The 26,121-nt window shown below is 39.2% G+C and overlaps 1 protein-coding gene across 4 annotated transcripts in view; it reads right to left on the bottom strand.

Annotated features, from left to right (window-relative positions):
- Window positions 1-26,121, bottom strand: part of FGF13 (fibroblast growth factor 13) — a 239,802-nt gene that overhangs the window by 71,051 nt on the left and 142,630 nt on the right. The window contains exon 1 of one of the 4 annotated variants that reach the window (XM_071813569.1): window positions 1,091-1,136. The exons of the other annotated variants lie outside the window; for them this stretch is intronic. Coding sequence (XP_071669670.1) covers window positions 1,091-1,121 — 31 coding nt within the window. The 5' untranslated portion in view covers window positions 1,122-1,136. Of the gene's footprint in view, window positions 1-1,090; window positions 1,137-26,121 lie in introns of those variants that run through there. 4 annotated transcript variants of the gene reach the window in all.

A 26,121-nucleotide genomic window follows, 5' to 3' on the forward strand; every position in this document is an offset into this window, starting at 1 on the left:
AAAAGATAACCTCCAGCAAAAACTTCTATGATTTCAGAACGGTTTTGTCTTCATGGCAATCCTGCTATAAAAACTTACCATTTTTTTGCAAAAGAGCAAGGCATTTAGTAGTTAATAATCTGAATTATTAAGTGACTATATTTGGTAAATGCATTTTTAACATGCCAAAACCAGTGCAGACAGTTCACTTTACATTCTACACTTCACTATGCTTAGATTTCCTATCTTAATTTTGAAGAGGAAAAAAAATAGATGCCACATGCAATGTCATAAAAGTTATTTACTAATCATGTTGAGTTATTTCTAATAAAGAATGATATATGACCCAGACAATTAATATCTAACTCTCTGTACACACTGACTATCAGATTATTGTTTGATATTGGGGCATTTTCCAAGAGTCCTTGGATTTGTTTTTCTCTTCTAGCTGTAGGGCGTTGGTTCTTACGGTAAGCTGAGCCCTTCACATACCAAATGCAAAGAACACACATTTTCATTATTAAGTAAAAGTATATTGCACCATCATAAGCCTCTATCTAAAACATTTACAAAAGAATAGAGAAATGCTGACTGTTTTGTATTAAAAAGGTTTTTAAGTTATTAACACCATAACAAGGTTGTCTTCGGTTACTGTGAGGAACAGTACCCTCATGAAAGGCAATTAGAACAGAACAGGAATAATTATTTTTTGTTTTAAGCAAGTTTTATACCCAACAAAAAGCTTGGGTGCAAAATAAACTAAATATGGGACACGGATGTTTAAAAGGCCATAAAATCAACCTGTGCCACAATTGAAATATTCAAACAGGACAAACATGACAGTTCAGCAGCATATTCCGTATATTTACACTTCCTATCAGTCAGAATTAAAAATAATGCTTTCCTTTTACTTCTTAAATAGTATATTTTTAGAGCTACCAAGGAAAACTTATTAAGTCAAAGAACAACCACATTCTTAGTATTAATAATTATTAAGCTTTAATTTCTTTATATAGTTTATCATTTCTACAGAGGACTAGTTGCCAGGAAACGTCTCCTGGTTTGGCTTTTTTTTTTTCCCCTGCAAAAATATTGCTTAAATACATCTTACCTGAATAAGACTTTCTTAATCCCAAAGCCATGCTGCCTTACAAGCTGCTCCTACCCCGACAATTGCAGTCTACATTTGGAGCAGATACACAGAGAGTAGATCAGAGAAAGTTTAAGGCATATTTAAAGTATTCTCTAAGGTACTGGCCAGAAACATCAAGCCCGTACTAGCGGTATAGAGAGATCATTAATGGGCATTAGTGACAGACCATTATGACTTTCAGAGATCATTAAAGATTCATAATGTAGCTGTATTGTTCTGGCAGCATCTAACCATTTCTTGGACATAAATGTACATTTTTCCTGCATGATTTACTTAAACTTATTATTTTTGAGTGTCAAATTTTATTTTCTGCCTCCTAGAATTACAAAGAATGCCTGTAACAAGATACTGTAGTATATTACGCCAGCCATAGGAGTCTGGTGCTTGGTAGAGTTGATACCCTTTATTGTAAGGCATTTTGCAATATGAATAGATCAACAACACTCATGAGGTAGAGTATGTACCATACTTTCTTTCTTCTTTAAATAAGCTGTCTTATTGATGTACCATAAATGTTATAAGTATAAAAAACTCTTAGAAAAATTACATTTGCTAAAAATTCTGAAATAATTACCTTTTGAAATATTAAATCTTTACTTCTTAATATCAGAAAAGCTCATTTTTTGACACATGGATTTAGCAAAATTTACTGAAGATATTCTAGTTGGGGTCAGCCAAACCAGCTACTCCTAATGCAGTTTTGATGAGTGAAGAAATCACCGAGTTTTGTTTTTGAAGATGTGCAAGTAGTGCAAAGATTGTGGTCCAAAATGTGACCACAGTTATACTTCAATTGCGCTAATCAAGGGCTGGATGTGAATTTTATGTTGCTGAACTTGACTGAGATCTTGTTTAACTCATCCTTCTTCAGCACAGCAAGTTAAGCCCCTGTTCACATATTATGTGAGTAATGAGATTTAGTCAATTTAGAAGCAGAGTTAGATTTCAAAGTCAAGCACTGTCTCTAAGCATGATTTAGTCATTGTGGAGTCATAATTACAATTAGTTTAGAAGAGCTATTTAAAAAGGCTCTGCCCCTTCACCAGGAATTACCACTCCCTCCAAGACACACTTAAAAGTCACGTGTATGTGAGCTTGGTTTGTTCTGCAGCCTAATTGATCAGCAGTGAACATACACCAATTTGCATGTCAGGAGGAAAATCACTGAATTCCAGCTGAGACGTAACTTCTTAATTCCTCTAACACAATCACTTGCAAATGCATGAGATGTGCGAAGGATCAGACCCTCAAAGTAAGAGACAAGTAAACATCTTCCAGATGCTGGGCTTCGGGTACTAAAATGAGATCTAGCAAATGAAGCCACTGAAGCATTTTAACACATTTTAGCATTTATTTTATGCTGCATCTAGACCTGAAAGGTGAAACATGTGAGTTCCTACTAATAAGCAATTTTCCTAAAATAATATTTAAGTGTTTACTAATACGCATTACTGCTTACGTACTTGGAATTCACAACAAGAAGTATGCAGGAACAAATCATGCTGCGAATTGCACAATTTTATACTATTCACTGTTTATTATGCCGCAGTTCCTTATAATGTAGCTGTGAATATTGCCGATATCCAAATCCACTGTACTATTAAAAACATCTTTAATTATTGCTGCCAGAAACAAACAGTAGCACACCAAGAAAACTGCAGTGAGGCAAAAAATTGAAGTTGATTCTGAGACTTCTCCACTTGGAAATGACACCTTTTTCACAAAAAAAAAAAATTGGTGTGGAAGAATATACTCAAGCCCATTTCTAAGGCCTGCTGAGTTCTATTGATTTCAAACAACTGACCTTGAGTCGATAGGTTTTATGTCACCCATGTCAATTGATGGGCAGTCAAAGGCCTGGAGCGGCATTGCTCAGTGCCTTGCAATTATAAACAAGGTTAATCTGCTTGTAAATGTAGTTCTTTTTCCACAAGCACCAGTGCATTTAACTCATTTTCCCAAAGCTTACATGAATTTGTAATGACAACTCTCTAAAATTTATAAAATTTTTACTAAAATTTCAGTATTCTGTACTCTCTTCCTACCTCAAGAAAGGTTTAAGTGATTCAGAATCATTCTTACCGTTTTACAATAAAATCGCAATTCCCTGTTAAAAACTTAACCTGTGTCCAGCTAATCCTTGTAACAATCAAGTAATTCATTGCATATTAACTTGTTTTATTTTTTTATTAATAAAAGGAAAATAATCGTGTCTAATCTCCACTTTGTTTTGATCACTTTGTGTCTGTTATGCACCCTCAGCACACGACCAGAACCACCTGGCATAAAGGAACAGAGCTCCTCAGAGATCCCTGCAGTTAGATCAACTAAGATCTTACTTCTGCTGGAGTATCAGTTACTTCTGTGGGGTGCCAGTTTGAAAGAGAACTTCATACTGTGGTGTAGGACCTGCAGCAAAAAGACTACAAGCAGAATCTGTAAAAAAAAACTCAGTCACTGAACGTTTTTTTTCCTTAAGTATCAATAAAAATGATGCTGACATTTGCTATGAAGAACTTGCTGGAGATTGCCATGTTATAATCAGTGGATGACGGATGAGCAAACAACTAAGAGAAATGAGAGAAGATGGTTTGGAGAGGGCATTTACATTTCTAACCATCCGAGGAGGAAAGCTCAAATTAGCCCTCCAAAAGAGACAGTAGTGAGTCAAACTCAGTCCATTTAATGCACAATTCGATCAGTTTACCCAGGGTATGATGTACCACACCTGTTCACTTTACAGGTGCCCAGAACAGACGACTTGGCAGGTCCCAGTAAGACCTGCAGCCCCATGTTACCTTGCTGGTTGGTATGGGGACTGCATGAAGGATTCTCTTTCCAGAAATCACAGCCACACCACCTTCTGTGCGTGTTCTCCACAACAGACAAACTTCGTCTAGTTTGCATCTAAGCAATGATGCACGCTGAAATAGGGACTCAAGCACATCCAAAGAAGTTAGTGTGGGTACAAGAGAAATGACACACATTATTATTATTCTGCTCTGGTAGAAAAATAGACCCTTTCTATGTCTGTGACATGAGATCAGATTAATAGTCTTGCAAACTATTAGGCATTCCTATCTCTGATCTCCTCCAGGAAAAAAAATAAATAATAATAATTTTAAAAAATCAGCCTTGACCTTATTCCCTGGAACCCAACAACGAAATCCCCAACTAGTCTTTCTATCAGGAAGAGGGCGAGAGCTCTGGCTCCTGTTTTTCTGCTGCTGTTATGACCACAGCATCCCAAGTGTAAAATACAGATGAGCAAACACAGCACTGCTGACTCAGCAGTCCCGCAGCAACATCATGCAACGTTGAACAGCAACTGCAGTAGAAACCTTCCAGGGAAATACAGATGATGACCAGAAGAACGTTCCTGATTTCTTGGAGAGGGGGAATAAGGAGAAAAGGGTGCTCTGAATTGCTGCCCAGAGAGACAAAACACCCATTTGGCGTTACAGAGCCTGTTGCTCTGCATAGACTATTTTTGTATTAGAGATCGTTATACTTTCATAGAGTCATTCAATGCTTTAAATTTCAGCTGCCCCCTCAAAGTGACCCAATTAATCCTATTTTATGTATACTTCAGAGTATTAAAAATGCCATGTATTTGTATGTTTGAAGTATTTGTGATTCCATTCTTTTTTTTTTTTTTTGCTTTTTCCTCTCTTTTTGATCTGACTGTAATAACCTGTCATGCAATCCAAAATAAGAAAGAAACCCTTTAAAGACTGAAACTAACATTCTGATGTTGGGAACGCTTCTCTTTCTGACGACTAAGGGGAAGCTGTGAGAAATCAGCACAGCATTAGCACTTCCTTTCCTTGGCTTCATCTGCCACCTGGTGGTACAATCCCAGGGAGCAGAAAGCATCATTTTTTGAGAGGACCCGAGGTGTTCCTTATATGCTGGTTGTAAGGCTGCAAAATGCAATGAGCAGCACTGCATTTGCAAACATTTGTGCAGTTCATATCCACACACAATACAGCACAATTCAAAAGTGTTCCGCAATTAAAACAATGTTTTAACAGAAGAGGCAAGTTTTAAATTCTGATTTTTCAGCATATTAAACTGAAGACCCACAAACTTCCAAGTGTCATAAATTTTCCCAACAATTTATAACACTTATTACAAGTTCCTGAGTCCAACGGAAGCTCAATTGTATAAGCAGGGCTCACAGTCAGACACAAGATTGAAAACAGAGAAGTGTGAGAGTCACTTTGTTATCTGCCTGCAAATAGCTTCCAATGCCCCGCTGTTACACCACAAAAATAAAGCAGGAAGGACAGAGTAAGTACTAAGCACTCCCAAGACACCCAAGAGAGCACAGGTACCATCCCACTGACACACTCAAGCACAGGTATTTTGGATCATTTCCGTCTCTGACGTATGGGGAAAACAAGGCAAATATACATTCGGTTGCTGGCCCACACTCCCTGTGCAGGGTGGAGGTGGTGGCAGCCTCATGTATTTGCAGAGGCTTTTGGCAGGATGATTGTACAGCAGCTCAGATTAAAGCCCCTGCTCCTTGCTTGGTTCCTATCATACCCCAAGGAAAGACACATGGATAATGTGGGCAAATGATGATGAATGCAGAGCAAACATTAAAAAAAAAAAAAAAAGGCTAAAAGTATTCTTATAGCACCTGTGTACTTAGATGAGCCCTGTGTGATGACATTCTTCTGATTCATTATGCCTGGAAAGCAAATTTCAATCACACCAGCAAACTTCTACCTTAAACACAGTTTTTACTTACTCACCAAACATGGAAAAGAGAACACAGCAAATGTCTAATCCAAGCATGATAGCATGTTCTTCCTTGTATCTGGTACCCCAGGTGCTGTAGAACAATTCTTTAAAGCTAGAAGGAGCCTTTTCCCTATTTCCACTACAGACCAAAACAAAGACTAGTCCTTCACAAGCTTGCCTTTTAAGAGAAGAGAGCTGGACACTGCATGTGTGTTTGTCATGGGGTTTGCAGAAACACCTAAGAGAACTGGGAATGTAAAACCCATTATGTTTTCCTGACACACAGGTACCAAACTCCCTAAAGCGCTTTTGAAAAACCCCACTGAAAATCACATTGAAACAACTGCAAGGAAACACCAGGCAGATGTCAGGGATGAGGAGATCAGCAGAGACTCCACCTCCATCCCCTTGCGATGAGGCTCCAGCAGCCCTGATGGACTGAGTCTGGTGGTGACCCCCTCCCTACCAGAAGAAAACCCAAAGATCCTGGCCCAGGCTGGAGTCAAGCACGGAGTATCCAAAGCCCTGTCCTGGCCAAATGGCAGGCAGCCCAGCCACAGTGCCTGCAGTGTTCAGTAACCTGCAGATGGGTTTGAAATGATGGTGCCTCTTGCCAAATCTGAACCCATCCCAACTCCTCTGTTTCTGCATGACCCGTGCCATTTACAAATGCTCTGTGCAAACACAACTCACAATGAAGGATCTTCTCTCAGCAGCCTGCAAGTATTTACAGCCAGAATCAATACACACATCAGTGCTCGTCAAAATAATTTCATTTATCATAATTAAGTAAATTAGCTCTAATAACACAATGATTTCACTATTTACCAGGGGAAAATAATGTGTTCAAAGTAATTTCATTTGACACAAACCTGGGGTTGGGTCTAATCCTTCAGATTTTATTCTTCATTTCTGCTGGTATTTTACAACAGTGCAAATCATTATTATTCTATATTCTTGCAATAACACACAAAATTAAACTACTGAAAATATTGACCTAAGCCCTGGACAGAAAAGGCTGAACAGAAATCTCTGAATGTGAGTCAGATGCACTGTTTGGAAAGTCAGCCTCAAGTTTCCTGTATGCATGTCAACAGAAACAAAACACTTTACAGGTGGATTCGGATCATGTTTATACTTGGGGTTCCCGGCATGGAGACAGAGAAGTTGCACAGGTATGACGGAAATGAAAGCTTCCATCCTTGCCACATAAGTTAATGTCTTGAAGAAGTCTGATCTTAGCACAAGATTCAGTACTTTTGTCCCAAATTTCCATTCCACAAACAAGACACTGCCCCAAACACTACCAGAAAACTGTGAGTGAAAAACATGAACAGATTAAATGGGCTCTTATGTGCCAGTGTCATCACTCTGGCCTCCACTCTCATTATTAAATACATTACCACTGCTGTGCTTATATTCCAATTTACTCTACCAATGGGGAACTGATCACACAGAAAAGGTTTGTTAATAAAACAATGCTTCGTGTGTTTACCAAAGTACAAGCATAAACCTCTATTGAACAAAAAAAGCTCTTGCCACTTATTTTGTGGACATCATTCTGGTTTACTTTAATCGTTAGAGGAAAGCATGATTCAAGCACTCAAAGAAAAAAAATCTCCATAAAACATCTGCCACTAGAGGAGGCTATTTCATAACTTTTTTTCCACTGACCTTCCCGTACCAGGGAAATTTCAGTGGTGAGTTTCCACAAAATCACCAGTACGGTTTTCCGGCTAGATGTACTTATACTTAACCTTGAACCAAAGGAAAAAATAAATCCGCAAAATCCGCAGAGTTCATAACCTGGATAATTTCTGTCCATTTTAGTATGATGGTACATTTCACTGCCCATTTCAGTGCCTGTAGAGCTGCTAAAAGGAAGATGTTGGTTAACAAGTCAGGGGCTTTCAGGCACTCTACTGATCTGTACATATAATAATCCTTGGCAGAGAAACTTCAGGTGGATGAATTACCAATAAAGCTCTACTAACAGCAAGTGCATATTTTTTTAAGTCTTCTGAGCACTTGGTCCCAGGTTCACATGCCAGATACCTCAGCCTCAGACCATCAGACTCCAGACCCCAAAACTAAGGATTCATTCCCTTGCAAAACTGTTTTGTCTTGCATCTTGCTCCAGATTTGAACAGAACAAAATTTTAAAACATCCCAATTTTCTATGAAGCAGATTTGCCCTTTTCAGTCTGGTCTAGGTATAAACAGATATTAAGGGAAATGGGCCATGTAATTCTGTTGGACAAATCTTGTGCTCATAAAACATCTCTGGCTGATGGTCCCAGAAATAGATGCCCTTTTGCTATCCACAGAACAAGCACATCCCAGAGGATATCAGAACATCTATGTGAGAAATGCTTGTCCAACAATCCCATTTTTTGATGCATCCATCATAGGCTGTTGTACCCTGTGCTATTTTTAGAGACTCCTTTCTGCTTGTTCTTTAATGTGAGCACAGAGGCTCAGACTTGGGGTTTTTTGGCCATGATGTCACATGTTCTGGTAAGGCTCATGGTCAGAGAAGCCTTCAATGGAAGGTGACAGCTGCAAGTTTCAGGCCTGCAACCAGAGCTCACCTTGAGCTTTTCTAGCTCCCAAGAGAGCTAATTCAGAAGCAGGTTCCCAGGTGACAGCCCTCCTCTAGAAATGACCTCAAAAAACCCACTTGTATCCTCTGCCACAAGCCGTGCTAGGAAGTGTTACTTACATTGGGAAGGGTACTTGAGAGGTTGGAAACAATATTGTATAGGGCTTAAATGATGGGGGTACCACAACTCATATCATGCACATTAAGGGCTCCAGGACACTGAAAATGCACCAGACTGCGGCACCTCCGAGCCCCAGTGATTCCTCAGGAAACACCCAGCTTCGTTTTCAGGAACAGACCCTGGACCCTGGCTACTTAGTGGTATCTTCTGTACTGTTCCTCTGCCTTCCAATTTATAAACTCCAAATCTGACTCTGCATCATTACACATTCTCACCTCCATTTCCTTCACGGACAAGCAGCTGTAAAACTAAGTAATTTAATTTAATTACATTTTTTTAATTAAGCAACTATATAACTAAGTGATCAGCTACAGTGGCAAGAGCTCTAAGCCCACATCTCAGCATTAGAGGGAGACCTGCTCCCGTTTAATTCTCTTTGCAGAGACAAGGAGGAAATTTGGAAGTGTGGCTTTAGGGAACAGCATCCCAGCAGTCAGCCAGCATCCCTAGAAAAATGAACAAGAAAAAAACCACAAAAGCATATTTCATGTTCTGTGGTGGATCCACAGCACACAGCAGCCTAAAAATTTGGTCACTCTCCTCATGGCAAGCATTGGAATTTCTGCTCTAAGCAACCCTTCTCTGAGCTGCAGCACTTGAAAGAAGATTCACACAGATATTCAGGTTCAGTGACCTTGGAGATCCAGAAGGATACATGAGCCTTTCAAGTAGTTAGCTTGGAGAAATCCATCAGACATGGGCAGACAGATAGGAGTCACCCATCTCTAGTTCTTGGATATTATGGTAATGACTGACAAACACAGACACCCATAAATAAATGGGCAGATGACTCCAGTGACATCAAGTTCTTAAGTACTACAACAACAGAGGCAAGGAAAACAGACAGGCAGACAATCCAGTTATGTCCTATCTGTGCAGTACAGTGTGAGTCCTATTACCTTTTTCAATCTAGATAATCAGTGGTGTACCTGGACAGCTGCTGAAGTTGTGACCAGATTCAACAACAGCAAGTATTTGCCAGTGCCTTTTCTGTGCAAACATCATCAGGCCATAAAGACTGCTGCATATTTAATAATGTGGACCAGATCTTGATTGCAGGGCTTGGATTGAACAGCCCAGGCTAACAGATCCTTGGAAACATTCCTTTCAGTGTTATCTACCAATCTGACCCTGTGTACTGTTCCTTTGTACTTTACCTTTACATACAATGGAAATGGACATATATTTTGCAGTGATTCATACCCAGTAAGAGAAGGTAACAGGAGCCAGTTAATAAATTACTCCCAAAATACTATTCTGGACTCCACTATCATACAAATGGTTCTGCGTTCAATAATTGGACAAGAACAGCTTCTTAAAATAATTTTAAAACAATGGCAGGAGTAACAACAACAAAATAGTTCTGATAAGGACACTACAAGCTCATTGACAGGAGAGCTATGAACCCTTCTGAAGAGGTGAGTCCCCAAGTTCCCAAGCTCCAAGCAGCTCATCTGTTTGACCACCAACTAATGCACCAACAGAAAACAGGACAAAGTTAAGCTGAGGAAGAAGAAAAAGAGCCGTAAATTTCGTCTTCTGTTTGGGACATCGGGAAAATCCAGCCAGGCCAAGAGGGGAACTGAAAGAACGGGAGAGAAGGAGATGCACCTTCAAGACAGCAGTGGTATATGGCATTTAATGGGGAATCTGCTGCCTTCCAAGGTCTGAGAGTATAGGAATTTCTTAAAAATGGGAATGCTTCCAAGTTCATTCTATCAACTCAAGCTTTAACTACCCTAGACAGAGGACAGGGGATGGTGCAGCCTTACTCTTCTGTGCATGTTCTCTCAATGCTGATGACACACCACTTAGACTGATGGGGGTATGCACTTTCTGCTATTTTTAGGCTTCCACAAACCTAAAGATGGGATAAACAACACTACCCAAGTTGGATAAAACAAGATAACACTGAACAGAACAGGTCATATGAGGAAATTGTGTGGGATGCTGATTTTTGCCATCTGTTTCCTTAATTTAAAATACACAAGAGCATATTCTGTGCATCAATGCATCTGTCACTCTCAAAGGTGGTCACTTGACTATATGACTGATGTGCAGTAATAGTAACTCCTTTTTTGGCAATGCACCCAAAGGAGTCAATGTGGAGTCTGAGTACCTACTTAGAGCACTAAAAATGGTTAAGTACCACGGGAGGCTTGCACAAATATTTCACCGCACTGTGATGAAGAAAAGTAGCTGGTATGGAGAAACAAGGCATTGATGATACTGTGTCTAATATTCTTTTAACTGGGAATATCTCTATATATTTGACTCAACACTCAGCATTGATGAGTTTTCTCAATTCTTTTCAACTTCATGCTAGAAGGTTGGTGAAAACAAAGGTGAAAATCAGATTAATATTTAGCTAGTTTGACGTCAAGCTTAACTGTCTTTAATAAATCAGTCTCAAGAAAAAACTTATTACCAGCTTTCCTGTAGTTTAAGCAGTAGGTTGTATCTACAAGAAAGCCAGGCACTTTTGTTTAATTCAAAAGAGGAAGAAATACTCTGGAATGGAGAGGAAGAGCTGGTTCTCTCCTGACGACTACCTGGGGTGGCCAGATGAGGCCATGCGAGTTGCACAGATACCTGATGCCACACACTGCAGTGTCCAGCTGCCACAGCCGATGGGACAGAAGGCGGGGACCAGGATATCCACACCAAACAGGACGGACCACCCTCTGCACCCTACTTCATCAGCTGTGGTGTGACCGTGCAGCACTGCACAAGGATGATCTCCTATGCTGATGCTGCTCCAAGAATATAAAACATCTGTTTTCCTACCTCTGCTGCTGCTAAGATGGTATTTTAACAACCAGGCTACAGCTATTCAGTATTATTTTGGAGGCAGGATTAAAACAACATTCTTGCTTATGCTCCACTCCATGTTTTCTTGTGCTCTTCCAATCAATCTACAAAGCATCCAGTGTTTGGCTGCAATTAAACCTACAGAAAACATGTGGTAAATGTAACCTTCCCATGGGGAATATTACTCTGCAAGCCACTGACTAACCACTAGATAAAACACCTAAATGACACCAGCATCAATTTTTCACAAAGCAAGAATAAGATGAACATCTCACAGTAATAATGTTAATTACACTTGCTGAATTAAATGAGAAGAAAAACACCCAGAGAATTCAGTGAGGGATGCTAAAATCTGCAATGCTTAAATAGCTAAATGCAATTAAAAGACTCACTCTTTAGTCATCAGCATTTTTGCAGCTCTACTGTAGGACATAAGCACTGGAGCCAGTGCACTGTGACAAGAGAACAGATTTCTGCTTTGCTCTACAGCTGACTATCCTTTCTCTGTAGGATGCTTGACATTTAATGTTTTTTTTAAATAGACTTGGCAAAACTGGACAATCGGATGAGTGTAACAATTAGTAGCCATTACCTAAAACAATCATTTATCCCATCAGATCATATATGATTTTTAGATTTGACCAAGAGAATATTAATGTCAAAAGACAATTCTGGACCTTCACAGGAAGTGAGAACACATCTGAATATCCAACATCTACTTTACTGAATGCCACTGAGCATGCCTAAGGTGGGTCCAGCATGGATGTCCTTCCTTCAGGAGCTGAAAGCAGTGGTTCACAGGACCAGGGTGCCTCAGAGCAGATCTGCTTAATCTCAACCCTAAGCACAGAAACAGCTTAAAAGGCTGAACCACTCCTGGCCTGCAGCTAGAGCTCATCTGCAGTTCGTTAAAACCCAGGAAAACTCAGAGAGGCACAAATGCTCCATGGTTTGAGTCACCTCCAATATGTTTCATAGGGACAGCTGTGACAACTCTTCTTGACCTGTCCACTAAACAGATCTATAACCATAGCCCTTCTTCTTAATCATTTCCTATCTACCTTTAGCAAAATAACTTGTGTTATTTTGACTGGAGATTAAAGGCACTTCCTTCCACAGACAAAATTATCTTAACTTCTTGGCCTACGTATCATAAGATGTTTCACTAGAATCCTTTGAATTATTTTTATTAGTTAGAGCCAGTTAAGCATTGGTTACTTGGATAAACATGCTCTGTTGACCAGTAATTTTGAAGCTACAACAGAAAGCAACAAAACTGTTCCACAAGCAAATGGCGCATATGAATATTGAATATTCCCTTGTTATAAAAAATTAGACTGGTTGTCATTCACCACAGCAAGTGCATAGGGAAATGACCATTTCTCACCAGGCACAATGTATGGCCAACCTGTTACCTATCATCACCTTATACAAGTCTTTTACTTTACCTTGTCTGGCATTAAATAATGCCTTGTCACTACATTACAACATTTAGTTCAGCTCATCTACCTGCACTACTTGCAGAAATATGCATGTATTCTTTAATTACCCTAGTTTCATTATTTTTACAGCTAACTTTCCAATTGGCTGCTAATCAAAATCAATTCTAGCACACAGCTTACACAATTACTATTTCTTGGGAAAATATCCTACTTTATTACCATTTTCATCCAAAAATCAAACAAGGTCACTATAATTTTCTGGATATTAGGTTGTCTGCCATGCATCAGCATATCCACAATTCATTTGCTAGGTCAAATAGCTGAATGCTAAAACAAGTAAGACATCTCAAGTTTGCCGTGTCTATATGTCCACAAACAAAAAACAAAAAAGCAAAACAAACAAAAGTCAAAACCTTATTTAGGTTTCTACAATCAGAATAAACCTGGCTGCACGGTAACTATAAAAATTAGCCCCTTATCTTCCTAAAGTCCGGTTACAAATCTCACAGATACAAAATATGAAGCAGAAACCTGTTATTAGACTTATAGAATTACCTGCAAGGGCTCTCAGCAAGATTAGATTACAAATCAATGACAACTACACTGAGAGCAAAATTATGGCTGATCCTGAATGAGCATAAAAATGTGAAGAACGTGCAATATCTTCCTTTTTCCTCTATTCTGTTTCTACACAATACCATGCACAACTTAACCCATTCAGCTTTCCCAGGTAATTGATTTTTTCCAGTTTGACATGAAAAAAACATTTCTTTCTCCTTAAAATGAAAATATTTGTTTAAATGTGTTTTGTCAACACTTTCACACAATCTGTAGCACTTCAGAACAATATCTGGGTTTGAATTAAAAAGGCAAAACCATCCTGCTTTTAAGAAATGCAACACTTGTGTTTTTTTTCTTTTAACCAGGCTGAATGTACATGTTGAACATCACTCATTCACCTCCAAGCTGCAGATCTTCAACAAAACCAGTTTGTATCATTTTCTTCTGAATGTTATTATTGATCATCCAGGAGACTCTTTTTCCTCATGAATATTTTATGCTCCTCAATAAAGTTTAAGTTATAAGGCTAGTTTAGAAGGATCCTCATTTTATTAATTACAGGAGCCCAGCTGTGCCATGGAGAGAAGAAAACCAAGCCCACCTGGGGCTCAGGTTCATCCAAGAGGATCCAGCCAAGCAGGGGCAAAGCCAGCAATAAAATCCCAGTATCCTGGACTGCAGTTAACACACTTCTGATTTAAGACATTCTTCCCGCTGGTGCTATTCCGAAAGCTCATGCTAGCAGTCTGCTGCTTCTTTGAAGGAAGTGGCCCATGACAAATTCAAACATCCATCTTTTTTCCAGCTGATAAAGCCACTCACCATAGTGGCAATGCCTGCCACAGACAGAACAAGTCACTTCCAGTTTGGCACGTTCAAAAGAAAAATAAACTCTCTCAGCTACCAAACATAGACTGTTAAAAAATATGATCTGTGTGGCCCAAGAGATGGGTTAGAGTAGAGAACTCTAATGCTCATGCTTCATCATTTCTCATGTCATCTGCTCATTTCACTAAACAACTGAGAGCATAGAAGGGAAGCAGTGGAAGTTTTGCAAAATAAATACTCCCACAGCTGTCGACAGCTTCTAGGCACTCAGCTAAAAAGAAGTCATTTGTTTTCAGATTGCACATTAAAGCTCAGAAGGGATAAAATTATCATCTTTGTCATGAAATAATGCAATACTTGTAATATGAAACATCTAGGAGACACAATCAGGTTCATAAACTGAACCTGCAAAGGGATGGAGACAGATCCTTCTCTGAACAGACAAACAGCATTGCAAACTGACAACTCATTATTTCTACCATCAATAACTTGACTTAAATTGTGGATGGAGACACAAATAACTAGAGACAAAGACCTGGATCTTTTTGTACTCTTCTGGTTTTGCATGTTTGAGTCTTAAAATTCATGAATCACTCCACTGGAAGGAATGCATACCCACTCTCAGCTGAAGGAGCAAGGATTCTCTAGTTTCTTACAGCCTTTCCCTACTTTACATCTTGCCTGTTCTAAGCCTCTTTGGAGCACACAGAGTGGCAAAGGTGTGATGCGCCAGTTCACAAACCATTTCAAAACACGCACAATGTAGAAGAATTTGATGAAAAAATTTTCACTTTTTTTAGCAAATTAAAATATCCGCAAATTTAATCATGGTTGAAATTCAGGTCTTTGTAAAGGTTAATTTTTTATTTTCCATTTTCAGCACCTGGAAATGGTGTTCAATAGATATATCTAAACAAAAGCTTTCCATTTACAGGTTTGCTTTTTTTCCCCCTCCCCACAAGATTTCTCTTTAAATTAATATTTTACCAAAATCAGGAAGAACTCATTAAATGCTTCAGTTTCATCAAGACTTCAGCCCAGGCCCCAAAAGATGACACAGTAAAAATGAATTAAGAGTTTTTCTACCCTTAATATACATCTTTATTGATGGGGCTGAGGTAAAATTCACTGTCCAGCTACCTGTAGGTAAGAAAATCTTGTAGATACAACGGCACGGAATGACCACATTGTCATTTCCACATGGTGGTAGCAGTGGGGACAAAGGGAAAACCAACCTCAGACAATGGGAGTGAATTCTGTATCTTATTTCTGTCATTGTCAACAAGACCTCCGTAGCTGTGAAATTTAAGCTGTTACAAAAGCTGCTGATATGTATGTACAGGCTATAAACAACTGTCTCCTTTCAGAAATCAGGAAAGATTGTCATTCTTATTAAGCAGGAAAAAAATCAATTAAACAAGAGAAGAGACACTAAGAAAACTTATGTTCCAGCTACTATAGCAACATCTTTTTAATCAATAGGGGGAACGCAAAAAGTATACAAAGCAATGGACAAGACAGCTGCAATTACTACTTCATGTGAGACCATGGTTCATTTGCATTGTGACATCCAATCAGACAGAATTAAATTTTGTGTGCTACCCTATGTCCCCAACTCTTTCCTTCAGCTAATCTGTCACATCCTTTACAGAAGTGTTACAAATAAGATTTATCAGGATGACAAATAGAGCTTTCGTTCCTAGTGTGGACCGTGCTTGCCGTGCCCAGCGTACGATCAGCAGCTCAGCTGCTAAGCAACAAAAAGAAACAGAGAAAGAAAAAGCCCCACCATATCCCCAACTCCTGTCAGAAATGCCCATCTTTTGGCATATTGAGTGGGAACAACTGACACAAGAAAAGGAATCAACTGCTCCACGGATACTGTGGATTCTCAGGGATGGTGGGAAAAAAGTTCTGTTTATTTACCGTATCTCTGATTAACAACAACCTTTGATTTTCTGGGTCCTACAGTAAGTTCTGATTTTCAAAAACATGTTCTGTTCTTCTTTTTTTTTCGTCATTGACTCATAAAATAACCATTGCCTGGGGCAACATAACGTCTGCTGTTGCCCTCACCAACACATTGCTCTGACACTTCATACTTTGTCAAGATATTACCTTGATGCTTGTGCTCCCTCAATCAGTAGAACAAACAGACAATTCACATAACATGGAACTCAGCAATCACATTTCAGAGTAATCTACTTCTGAATGATTTTTAAACTACTATTGCACTTATTTCAGATTTCCTCATCTCCAATTCTTGTCAGAATTTACCAGGTAGCACATACTTCACATTCTACTCAATATTGATGTTCTGTTTGTACTATTTTATTTTCACTAATCCAAGCACTGAATTTAAATGTGAGTCCCACCACATACCTTTAAAACAAAACCAAATTATGTTTTTCTCTTCAGCCAAAAACCCTCTTATCACCAAGGGGAGAGGTTTGACCATTGCCAGGGTTTGTATCTGCAGGTCTAAAACCGCTTACAGAAACAGGTTTTGATATAACAGATTCAGGTTTATAGCCCAAATAACTTTAACTCCATCACAATGTCCATGACACTCAAGTGAAAATCTCATAGTCAAGTTTTCAAGCAAGTCATGGCAAGGTAATAAGTTTCTATAGGTTCCTCACTGCACTTGGTCTTTGTTGTTAGAAAACAAGGAACAATGCAGTTATTCTGTTTCCATTGAATTTAAATAAATTAGATGGCATCTTTGTATTTGAAATTTCCTCTACTTCAACATCATTTATGTAAGAATATATGATGTATATTTACTATTATTTTCTTGGTTCAGCTTCTCTTAATGTTGTATTATATAGCAGACTTATCACAGTACTTACCACAGGTTAGAGAATTAACACCAGCAGAGTAAAATAGATGGCTCTGTCTACAAATCTTGTTACGGATGGGATAATTTAGTAGCACAGCTTAGATTTTCAAGCACAGTCTTATTTACCTACAGTGAGACAATGTATATATAGAACAATGGAGTGTCAGAAAAATTTCTGCAAGGTTTATCACCACTCAGAGTAACAGTTGTCTCAATCTATTGAAAGAGAGGTCCACCTACCCCACATGTTAAAAAGAGACATATATGCACTCTGCAGTAATGATACCTCCTATTTTCTTCCCTACCAACACTATCTGATACTTTGAGAGGGGTTTAAAACCTAAAACACCTGAATATGAATCCCTGCCAAAAGCTAGCTGCAATTCATCTACAACTAGTTATTTTGATCACTGGCACTTCCATGGAGACACATGGGTACTAGGAGCCCAAGTACACCACCTTCCAGGTATGCCCACATGAGCTCCAGTCTGCAGAGGACTGAGTTCAAATTTAGCTTCTTTTTTAAAAAAACTCCTCATATTTATGGAAAAAACAGAACTTTGTGTGAAAGTTTAGAAAACCAATGCACAGCCCTGAATTAAACAGTCTTAAACAGCCTTGGTCGATATAGTATCAGAACCTGAGGGAAATCGAATTCACATCTCAGTCATCAGCTTTAATCACAGACCTAATTGTTTGTCAACGGCCAGAAATACGGTGATGGTAAGCATCACCCAGTCACCCAGATTAACACCCTCCCACATATGAAGTCCTCAAGCAGCAATTGTTCCCAAGGGTCAAAGCCAGTTGCAGCTGAGGGACTAGGAAGGAATGTCTGTGCTCAGATTTAACTTCAGGCTCAAAGCCAACCTCCAGACCAGATTTGCACCAGCAACATTCCTAGCACCCTCTGCTTGCACCCGTTGGAGACCTGGTCACATTCAGTATCTTGAGAGAGACTCAAGGTCCCGCCTCTACAGTCTGAACTAGTTAGCATGGCTAGACCTGAGCAGGATGCAGCCCAGCCACACAGCAGGTATTACACGTTTGGCTCTTCCTAACCACAACCTGTGTGATTTGAGCTAGAGCCAAATTCACAACCACCATGGCAGGCAGAAAAAAAACATGGGGCCCAATGCATTCCACCACTTGTGAACCTACTCTTCAGTTCATCTTAAGACTGAGCTTTGCTGTTTCAATAGATGCTGGATCAAGTCTCTCCTAAGGACATCTGGTTTGACTTTGCTGCACGGTGTGCTTCAGCAAATAGCTAGAGAGTTTCCTTACTGAAATTCCTACATATTAAAAGTGCCAGAAATGTACCTCTGAGTCATGTTGATAAATCCTTGTTTAATAGCTGTCAAGGGAACATGACATCTTAGCCAGAGGGAGGATCTCAGGGCATCCAGCACTCACAGGCTTATCATGTACAATAAAATGCAGATGCAAGGAATGATCGCATCACAGTGCCAGGCAGCATCGTGTCTGCCCATAGCATATGGATATCAGCCTGCATAAGAAAAATGGCATTGTAAACCTTTATGGTATTATTACAGGCAGAGTGAAAATCTGGAGCCTGTTTTGGTGGCTGCAGTCAACAGCACAAAACACATGTGCTTCCTCACCATGAAGAATGCAAACACAACCTGGCTCCTTGAAAAGAGGCAGCAGTCTGGGCCCCAACACAGAGGCACATGCTACTACTTTGATCGCCAGACTAACACAGCTGCTGCCATGAGGGGTTTAACTTCTCTTGTCAAATAGCCATTGCACCCAAGCAATTGCATGAAGTAGATTAATTCAAAATACAGATGTTTTGGCCTGTAGACCAAACATGTAACAACACAGCCCCACTTTTTTCTATTCTGCCCTTGTTGACCTCTTTAATCTCAAAGACTAGATCACTGGAACTCCAGAATGGTTTTTAAGCGAGTATCTATGCACAACATTTGGACAACTTTTCTTCCTGTGCTGTATCTTTAACATGTAATGCTCACGGTCTCGCATACACAATGACTGAGTCCAGATGTAAAATTTGCAGATAAAATCTTAATGATCAGTACACAAAATCCCAGTGGGGACATGGCACAAGCCTCTGATGTATAGCAAGTTTAATCTTCCTGAAAAATTGTTTTCTTTCCCATCCTACAGTGCTGTATTTTTCTCTATCTTAATTTATTTTAATAAACCATACATTTGTTTGGAAACAGCATATATTATTGAGCTGTTCCTGGTTTAGAAAACAGCATCATTAACATGATATAGCACACAAGTGCATCTCTAGTTCATGTTATTTTCTGCTTTGTCAGTTTGACTCAGCCTGTTTTAGATTGCACAAGCTATTTTTAATGGCCTTTTTGCAATTCAAATCTGCTTTCTGTAAGTATAACTGAAAAGATAACAGTTCATTTTTAGTCTTGCACTCAAATCTGTTGAAGGAAGCTTTAGTAACTGTTGAATATTCTGTTGTTTAAACTGTCTTTTTGATTGTATAAATTTTAAACCAAAATTTTCTTTCAAAAGTTCAACCTATGAAATGAAGTGAAAAATTATTAGGTTTGATTTGCAGTCTTTTACATAAGCCTGGAGGCAGGCAGGTTCCAAGAAGACCAGTGTGATAGATGCTTCATGACAGTAAATTTGAACTGGAGCTTGGTGAGCAGCACCATTTATCCCAAGTCTACATTATGAGAGTAATAACAGCATCAAGTGTCCATGGCCGGAGCTCAAAGGTTAGACCCTGAAAACCCACTCTTAATGAGTCTCTTCTAGATTTCTCCAACTCTATCTTTTTTTTTCCCTCATCCACATCACACACAGGAGAAGTGCTCTACCTATGTTTTGAAAAATATCTGTTTTCACTCGCATCTCTTCCATATTGTTGTGTGACAGTAGAAAGCACAGCGCAGAATGAAATCAGCTTCATCCTTGCCCACATTTTTGTCTTTTTTTTTGGCTGGAGCCTTGGATCAAGTCACGAATCACAGAGCATTTTGTCCTAATTTAAAGTGATAACTGTAAAAGAAATCTGTAATGTATATAAAATTGCCTCAGGTAATAATAATTTTCCTGACTCTGCATCATGCAGTGTTAGAATAATTACTACATATTTGGTGCTGCAGGGCCAAAGAAGAGCTGGTGTCTGGGAATGCTGCTGAACAAGGCTCAGCAAGCAGCTCGCAGCGAAGGGAGGCGACACAGACCATGTAGCACGTGGGGCACCGACACGACCAGTATGGCATGGTCTGACACATTGTTCTCACCAATTACTTCCCAGTTACTGTGATTACCTTCCACGCACTGCAGAAATCAGGGATGTCTCTGTGTCACTGAAATCAGTCTGCAGGTAAATCACCAGCCTTTGGGTTACTGACAGACTTCTCTGGCAGACTCGAAATTTTTGTTTTATGAGACTGTGTCAATAATTAGAACTACTGAATCTCGTTAAGGCCCCACATGTCATCTCTCTGGTGGCGAGCCTGTGTAGGTGCTACTGAACTGGCAGAGATCAACAAGGTTGCAGAAAGCATGGGATAGTGTTTTGAAAGGGTATTCATGTTGGCAAGACATGCAGCATGACAGTTTTATGACAGTTTTGCAGAGCATCAGGCAGTGGAGGGGAGTTAGGGCACCAAAGGAAATAGTTTGGTCTTATCACTATACCAATTCACAAAGGTCAAACTCCCCCAAGACCACGAGCTGGTTCACACCCAGAATTTAACATATGAGCTCAAAACCATTGCTGTATAGTCTTCTATTAAAACGTCTTCACATTCAAGAAGTGAAAAGGCAGAACAAGGTTTAGTAATTATAGGACCATGTTAAACTCATTCTAGGTTACTCTGAGTTAGAAGATCATGACTAAAAAATGTATAATTGAAAAATGCCATAGTACAGCAGCAGGGCTCCTACACTCTCTAGATTCCCCAGGTACCTGTGGATGGAGAAAGCTTTCATGTCAAGATTCTCATTAGATATGCACAAGGCTTCATAAAAATAAAGTTTGCTTTTGAATTCTAAAGCCATAAAAATATAATTAGCAGAAAAAGAGGGTATAAGCAAACCTGCTTGGGCATTCATGTATTCAAACTGATGTGTGCATTGAGAGGCACATGAATCAATGAAGATGCTACACCCAGCCCGAGCACTGTCAAGGACACCCAGGCTTTGTGTTGCAGCTCACTAGCACTTATATTGCATCCATCGCACACGTGTGGCTTAAATCATTGCATTGCTATAATGGGCCATGGAAAGTGAGTCTGCCAGTAACCATCCTCCTTTCAGCTTGAGGGGCGGGAGGAGGAACAGGTCCTGTCCTGGCTTTAGGCACCCACAGGGCAACATGAAACTAAGAGGATGCGGGGACAAAAGCCATCCTTTCACTGGTCCGGCAGCTGTGCCAGCCTGCACCAGAGCCACCAGGCCACACTGTCCCCACAATGATGTGCACCTGTCCCAGCTCAAACATGTAAACGAGTTTCAGTGTTGACAGTTGGCATATTTGAGGCACTATGAGTAGTATTCCATGGAGTTTCACCTTAAAAAAAATACGTATGATAACAATAAAGAGAACATGAACAATTGCTGAAACTATTGATTTTTAAATGAATATTCATTCTTTAATTACTTGCCTTTCTAATTAAATTGCTGTTCAGTGGGAATGCTGGAGCATCCCTGGAGGTTAGTACATTGTTTCTATGTGTCTTTTACCTCCAGTATCTCATCCTTAAAGGTAAGTTGGACGTCATTAGAAAACTTGTTGAACTTCAAAATGTAACCCAAAATTTGTGGTGGGTGTATGCTGCAGGTAGATGCAGAGAATAATTACTGGGCCAACCACACTCACAGCTAACAAGTCTCTTTCTAACATTTTGTATAAACGGCTGTTGATCTCCTAACAGCAGCCTGAGACTGGACAGAAAAGAATTTGTTTTAACTGACTCTCAAGTAGATTTATTATTTGACAGATAAATAATATCTAGAAGTATCTACTTAGATTATCATGGTTTTGGGTGGTAATGAAACAGCTTTTGCTATATGAGACAACACTAAACCATGAATAGGTATTACCATAATCCAATTACAGCAACAATAGACATCATCACCCATTTTTGCTTTACTGTTTAGTTAGAACATACTCAGTCTTAACTAAAAGAACATACTCTTTACTGATCTCAGTTATGGAGCAGGCTCTGCCACCTGTGCTAACCTTTCAAGAATGGCTATGCAGTGTGCAAACATGAAATCTGTGCTATTTATTTCTGCCTCAAGTAAACGCAGAATGTTCCTCACGGTCATCCTGAGATAAGGCTGCAAACGGAACTAATTGATGTCAGGAAAGGAGACGGCAATCTTGCCAGGTGGAGGGAAATACTGAAAAAAGGGGCCATTTATGGTGTTATTTAGGTATGAAGTGAGCAACAACTTCAATGAGAAGCGGCAACTTTTAGTATGACTTTAAAACACTGCCTTTCTCTCAAAAACAGGATTTTGGCTTTCTGTAGAGATTTCTGAACCCTAAGGACCATTTCTGTCCATGTGAGTTGGATTTCCCTCTGGAACTTGCACTTTGCCTTTCCACCGCCAGGGTTACAGCACAGTGCTGAGCACTAACCACAGTGCTCTAAGTCCTCTGCTATTCTCCTTCAGCAGCAGCAGTTCAATATTCCATTTCCTCTCTTTGGCTTTGGTGCTGAACAGGCAATTTTTCTCCAGTAACTTCTCATTCTTTTCCCAGAGTCAGCTTGTTGCAGTATCCATTTGAGCAGTCATTTACTATGGAGTTCTGTACTCTTAAGCTTATTATGTTCCATTTATCTGCATTGAGCTATGCTGCCATATTACAACCCAGGTACTCAAAATTAATCCTCCTCATGTATCAGATTAAATTGTTTCTCATTATCTGCTTGACTCTCAGTTCAGTACCATTTGTAAAACTAAAACCTATTTTTCCATATTATTAATCAAGCCTTTTTTTTTGTGGCAAAAAGCCATTGTTTCCCAATCTGAATAATATAAAGTAGTATTTTTCTTGCTAGCCAAATTTGGATGTTTCCGTATTTTTCTTTTCCCATCCTCCTGAAGTCCTGCTCTGTAATCAGCATTTTGAAATATGTATTTAATATATTTAATGCATATTTCTCTAACCTGTACTTGTCTCCTTATAGATAAAGGTTCTCAGTAATCAATATTTCACATGATCAGATTAATCATAGTATCTGCATCTCTCCAGGAGCACTAATAAAACTATTTCCTATTGCCTTGTTAAAATGGATTAAAAAGGCAACTTTCTTACTCACCCACTAGCTGTACCAGCCTTCCTCTAGCCTTATGTATGTTCATTTATGCCAATTTCTTAAATTTAATTTTGTTGCAGACTGGGGCTTGTGAGGTTTCAAATCTGTGCAATTTTAAAATGAATTGTCAATCACCTTACAATGTCTGAATTCTATTTAATAATGAAAACAGTAATAACTCTTTAGTAAATACACGTTTCCCTGCTTTGATTATTTGCCTTTAATTACATCACTCCAATTAGTTACTCATAATTCACCATATCATAAAATCTGAAACATGCAGCCTCTTTCCCTGACCCTCTCCACCTTCTCATCCTACATAACCCTGATCTAAATGCAATTTGATCGCTTAGGAGATCTCTCTTGGGGCAAGAAGAGCAACCAAAGACTAAGTCTTTTCCACATGCCAGAGATGCACAGAGAATACAAAACAGCAGGCGTTGAGATAAAAAATGCCTCTTGTGGGCAAATAAACCGAAAAACATTTTGACGGCCAAAGTATTCCGATAACATCCATGTACGTGTGGTGGTCTGTAATCCTAGAGGGTACAACCTGTGTCTGTTATCCTAGAGAGTATCATTATGACCTTGGAGACAGGATAATTCTCAAATTATAAGATAGATAAGAACCTAGTTCGAGAAGTCATTAGGGAAAGACTGCCAATAGCTGCACTCTCTGACTCTAAAACTTACAGGAACATTTTCAGAGTATTAATTTTATATTCATTATTCCCATTCCCTCCACTGTATTTATCCACTCTTAAAATGGAGGAAAGGGATAGAGGAGAAATAAAAAATGACATATACTTGAAACTTAATTTAAGAATGGCTTCATTCCAGAAAAGAAAAGCCCTGGTTTATTCAGTCCCTCAGTTACCAAAAAGCGCTTCAGTCCTGACTGAAGGACAAGTCTGTCTCTAGATACCTCAACACAACCGGACTCTCACTAACACACCACCTTTGAGTACTTCCTAGCACATCGCTTCTGCTGACAGACCACTGCAGGCAAATGAATGGGTTTGAAACCTGCTGACAACAATTTTCCAAATTTAGGCTCATGAACTAGCTGGAAGTAATTCCCTGATGGGTCCCAAATGCTTTTGGAGTAAACCTAACTAAAAAACCCATCCCAAACCTAGACTAGTACTTGGAGGAACTCTCCAAGGCGCTGCTGGAACTGGCCAAAGGTTGCATGTCTTCCATGGTGGAAGAAGCCACGGGTGGCCCTGCTGTCCCCAACTTCCCTGTGTAACGCTGTGGCACAGATTGCCCTTGGCAGATGCTCTGCAGTTGTAGCAAATGCAAGTGGGGAACTTCCCTTCTACATGACTCCAAAGAAAACAATTTTCTATTAACCTACCACGCTATTCTATGTATACTTTATTGAAAATCTTTATGCTTTGCTTTAAGTATATCAAAACCTAGTCTGTCTAGAAAACACAATTAAAACGTGGATAAGACAAAGGAAATGTTACGGTACCTGAAGATTATTGCATCAACCATTTTTCAGAGCCATTTTCTGTTTTGAGAGGAAAACAGACCACAAAGAAGATGGTGCATCTTGAAGCTGAGATGACTTTCAAAGAGATATATTTGAGTGAAACAAAGTGCTGCACTCAATACCACAGTCTGGAATAGTGGCCACCATTATTCAGATGATCTAATGTCACTTCTGCCTTGAATCATGGCAGCTCACTTGAAACTCAAAAAAACCTAAACCTCTCAGACTTGAAATCTCAGTTGAAAACTTACTACTGCACTTTGTGGGTGAGGTTAGTTCCAGGCTTCCTGCTGTGAAACTCTTCTATGCAGAATGCTGCTTCATCCATATAAAATTCAAGCATATAAAGATGTTTTTTCCTTTTTGAATTCCTGACCTCCATTCCTGACTTGGAAATGTGAACTTACAGCACTTATTAGAAACTTGACACTATTCAGCAATTTTTGCACCTAGTCACAACACCTCTGCTTTAATTGTCTTCATTAAGCGATTTTACCATGAAGAACAATTCGATATACTGTGCAGAATATCTAATCTGGTGTCTGCACTAATATTTCCCTTCATTCACTATGAGAAAGAAGAACATATTTCTGGACTTCCCATTACTCAACGCTTATAGACTTAATTATAGCATAGTGGCTACAGAAAAAAATCTCAAGACTGTCTTAAGCCATTTCAGATATTTGTTAATTATTAAAGATGCACACAATCCAATTACACCTGACTTTTATTAGCCCTTAGTGCAAGTGGAACTGAAAGATGATGTTGTATTCTTAAAAGAATAACTTAAGGTCACTGCAAGTCTCCTTCCTACCATCAAAATGTGTGAATGACCTAGTATAAGTAAGAACTGAGTCTATTACTTTACTAAAATTGCATCCTGAAGTGGAAATAGATTTAAGTTAGGCTCAAAATGGAAGTAATCAATTCATGCAATGCAAAGTTGGTAATGGAATGTGATCCATGTAATTATATGGCACATTTGCACTGTCACACCCCTTTTTTGGTGAATCACATTTCTTCTTTAAGAAAAAACAGTTTTGAAAGCACTTCCCTCCTAAGTCTTCAGGGTTCATGTTACACTCTTAAAAGCTGCAGAAGACATAGTTAGAGATAAAATCTCTCAGTTTTGTGCACATGGATTTCTTCTTTTTCTTCTCCCCTCTAACTTGT

Source organism: Patagioenas fasciata, chromosome 11 (assembly GCF_037038585.1).
Source record: "Patagioenas fasciata isolate bPatFas1 chromosome 11, bPatFas1.hap1, whole genome shotgun sequence".
Lineage (NCBI taxonomy): Eukaryota > Metazoa > Chordata > Aves > Columbiformes > Columbidae > Patagioenas > Patagioenas fasciata.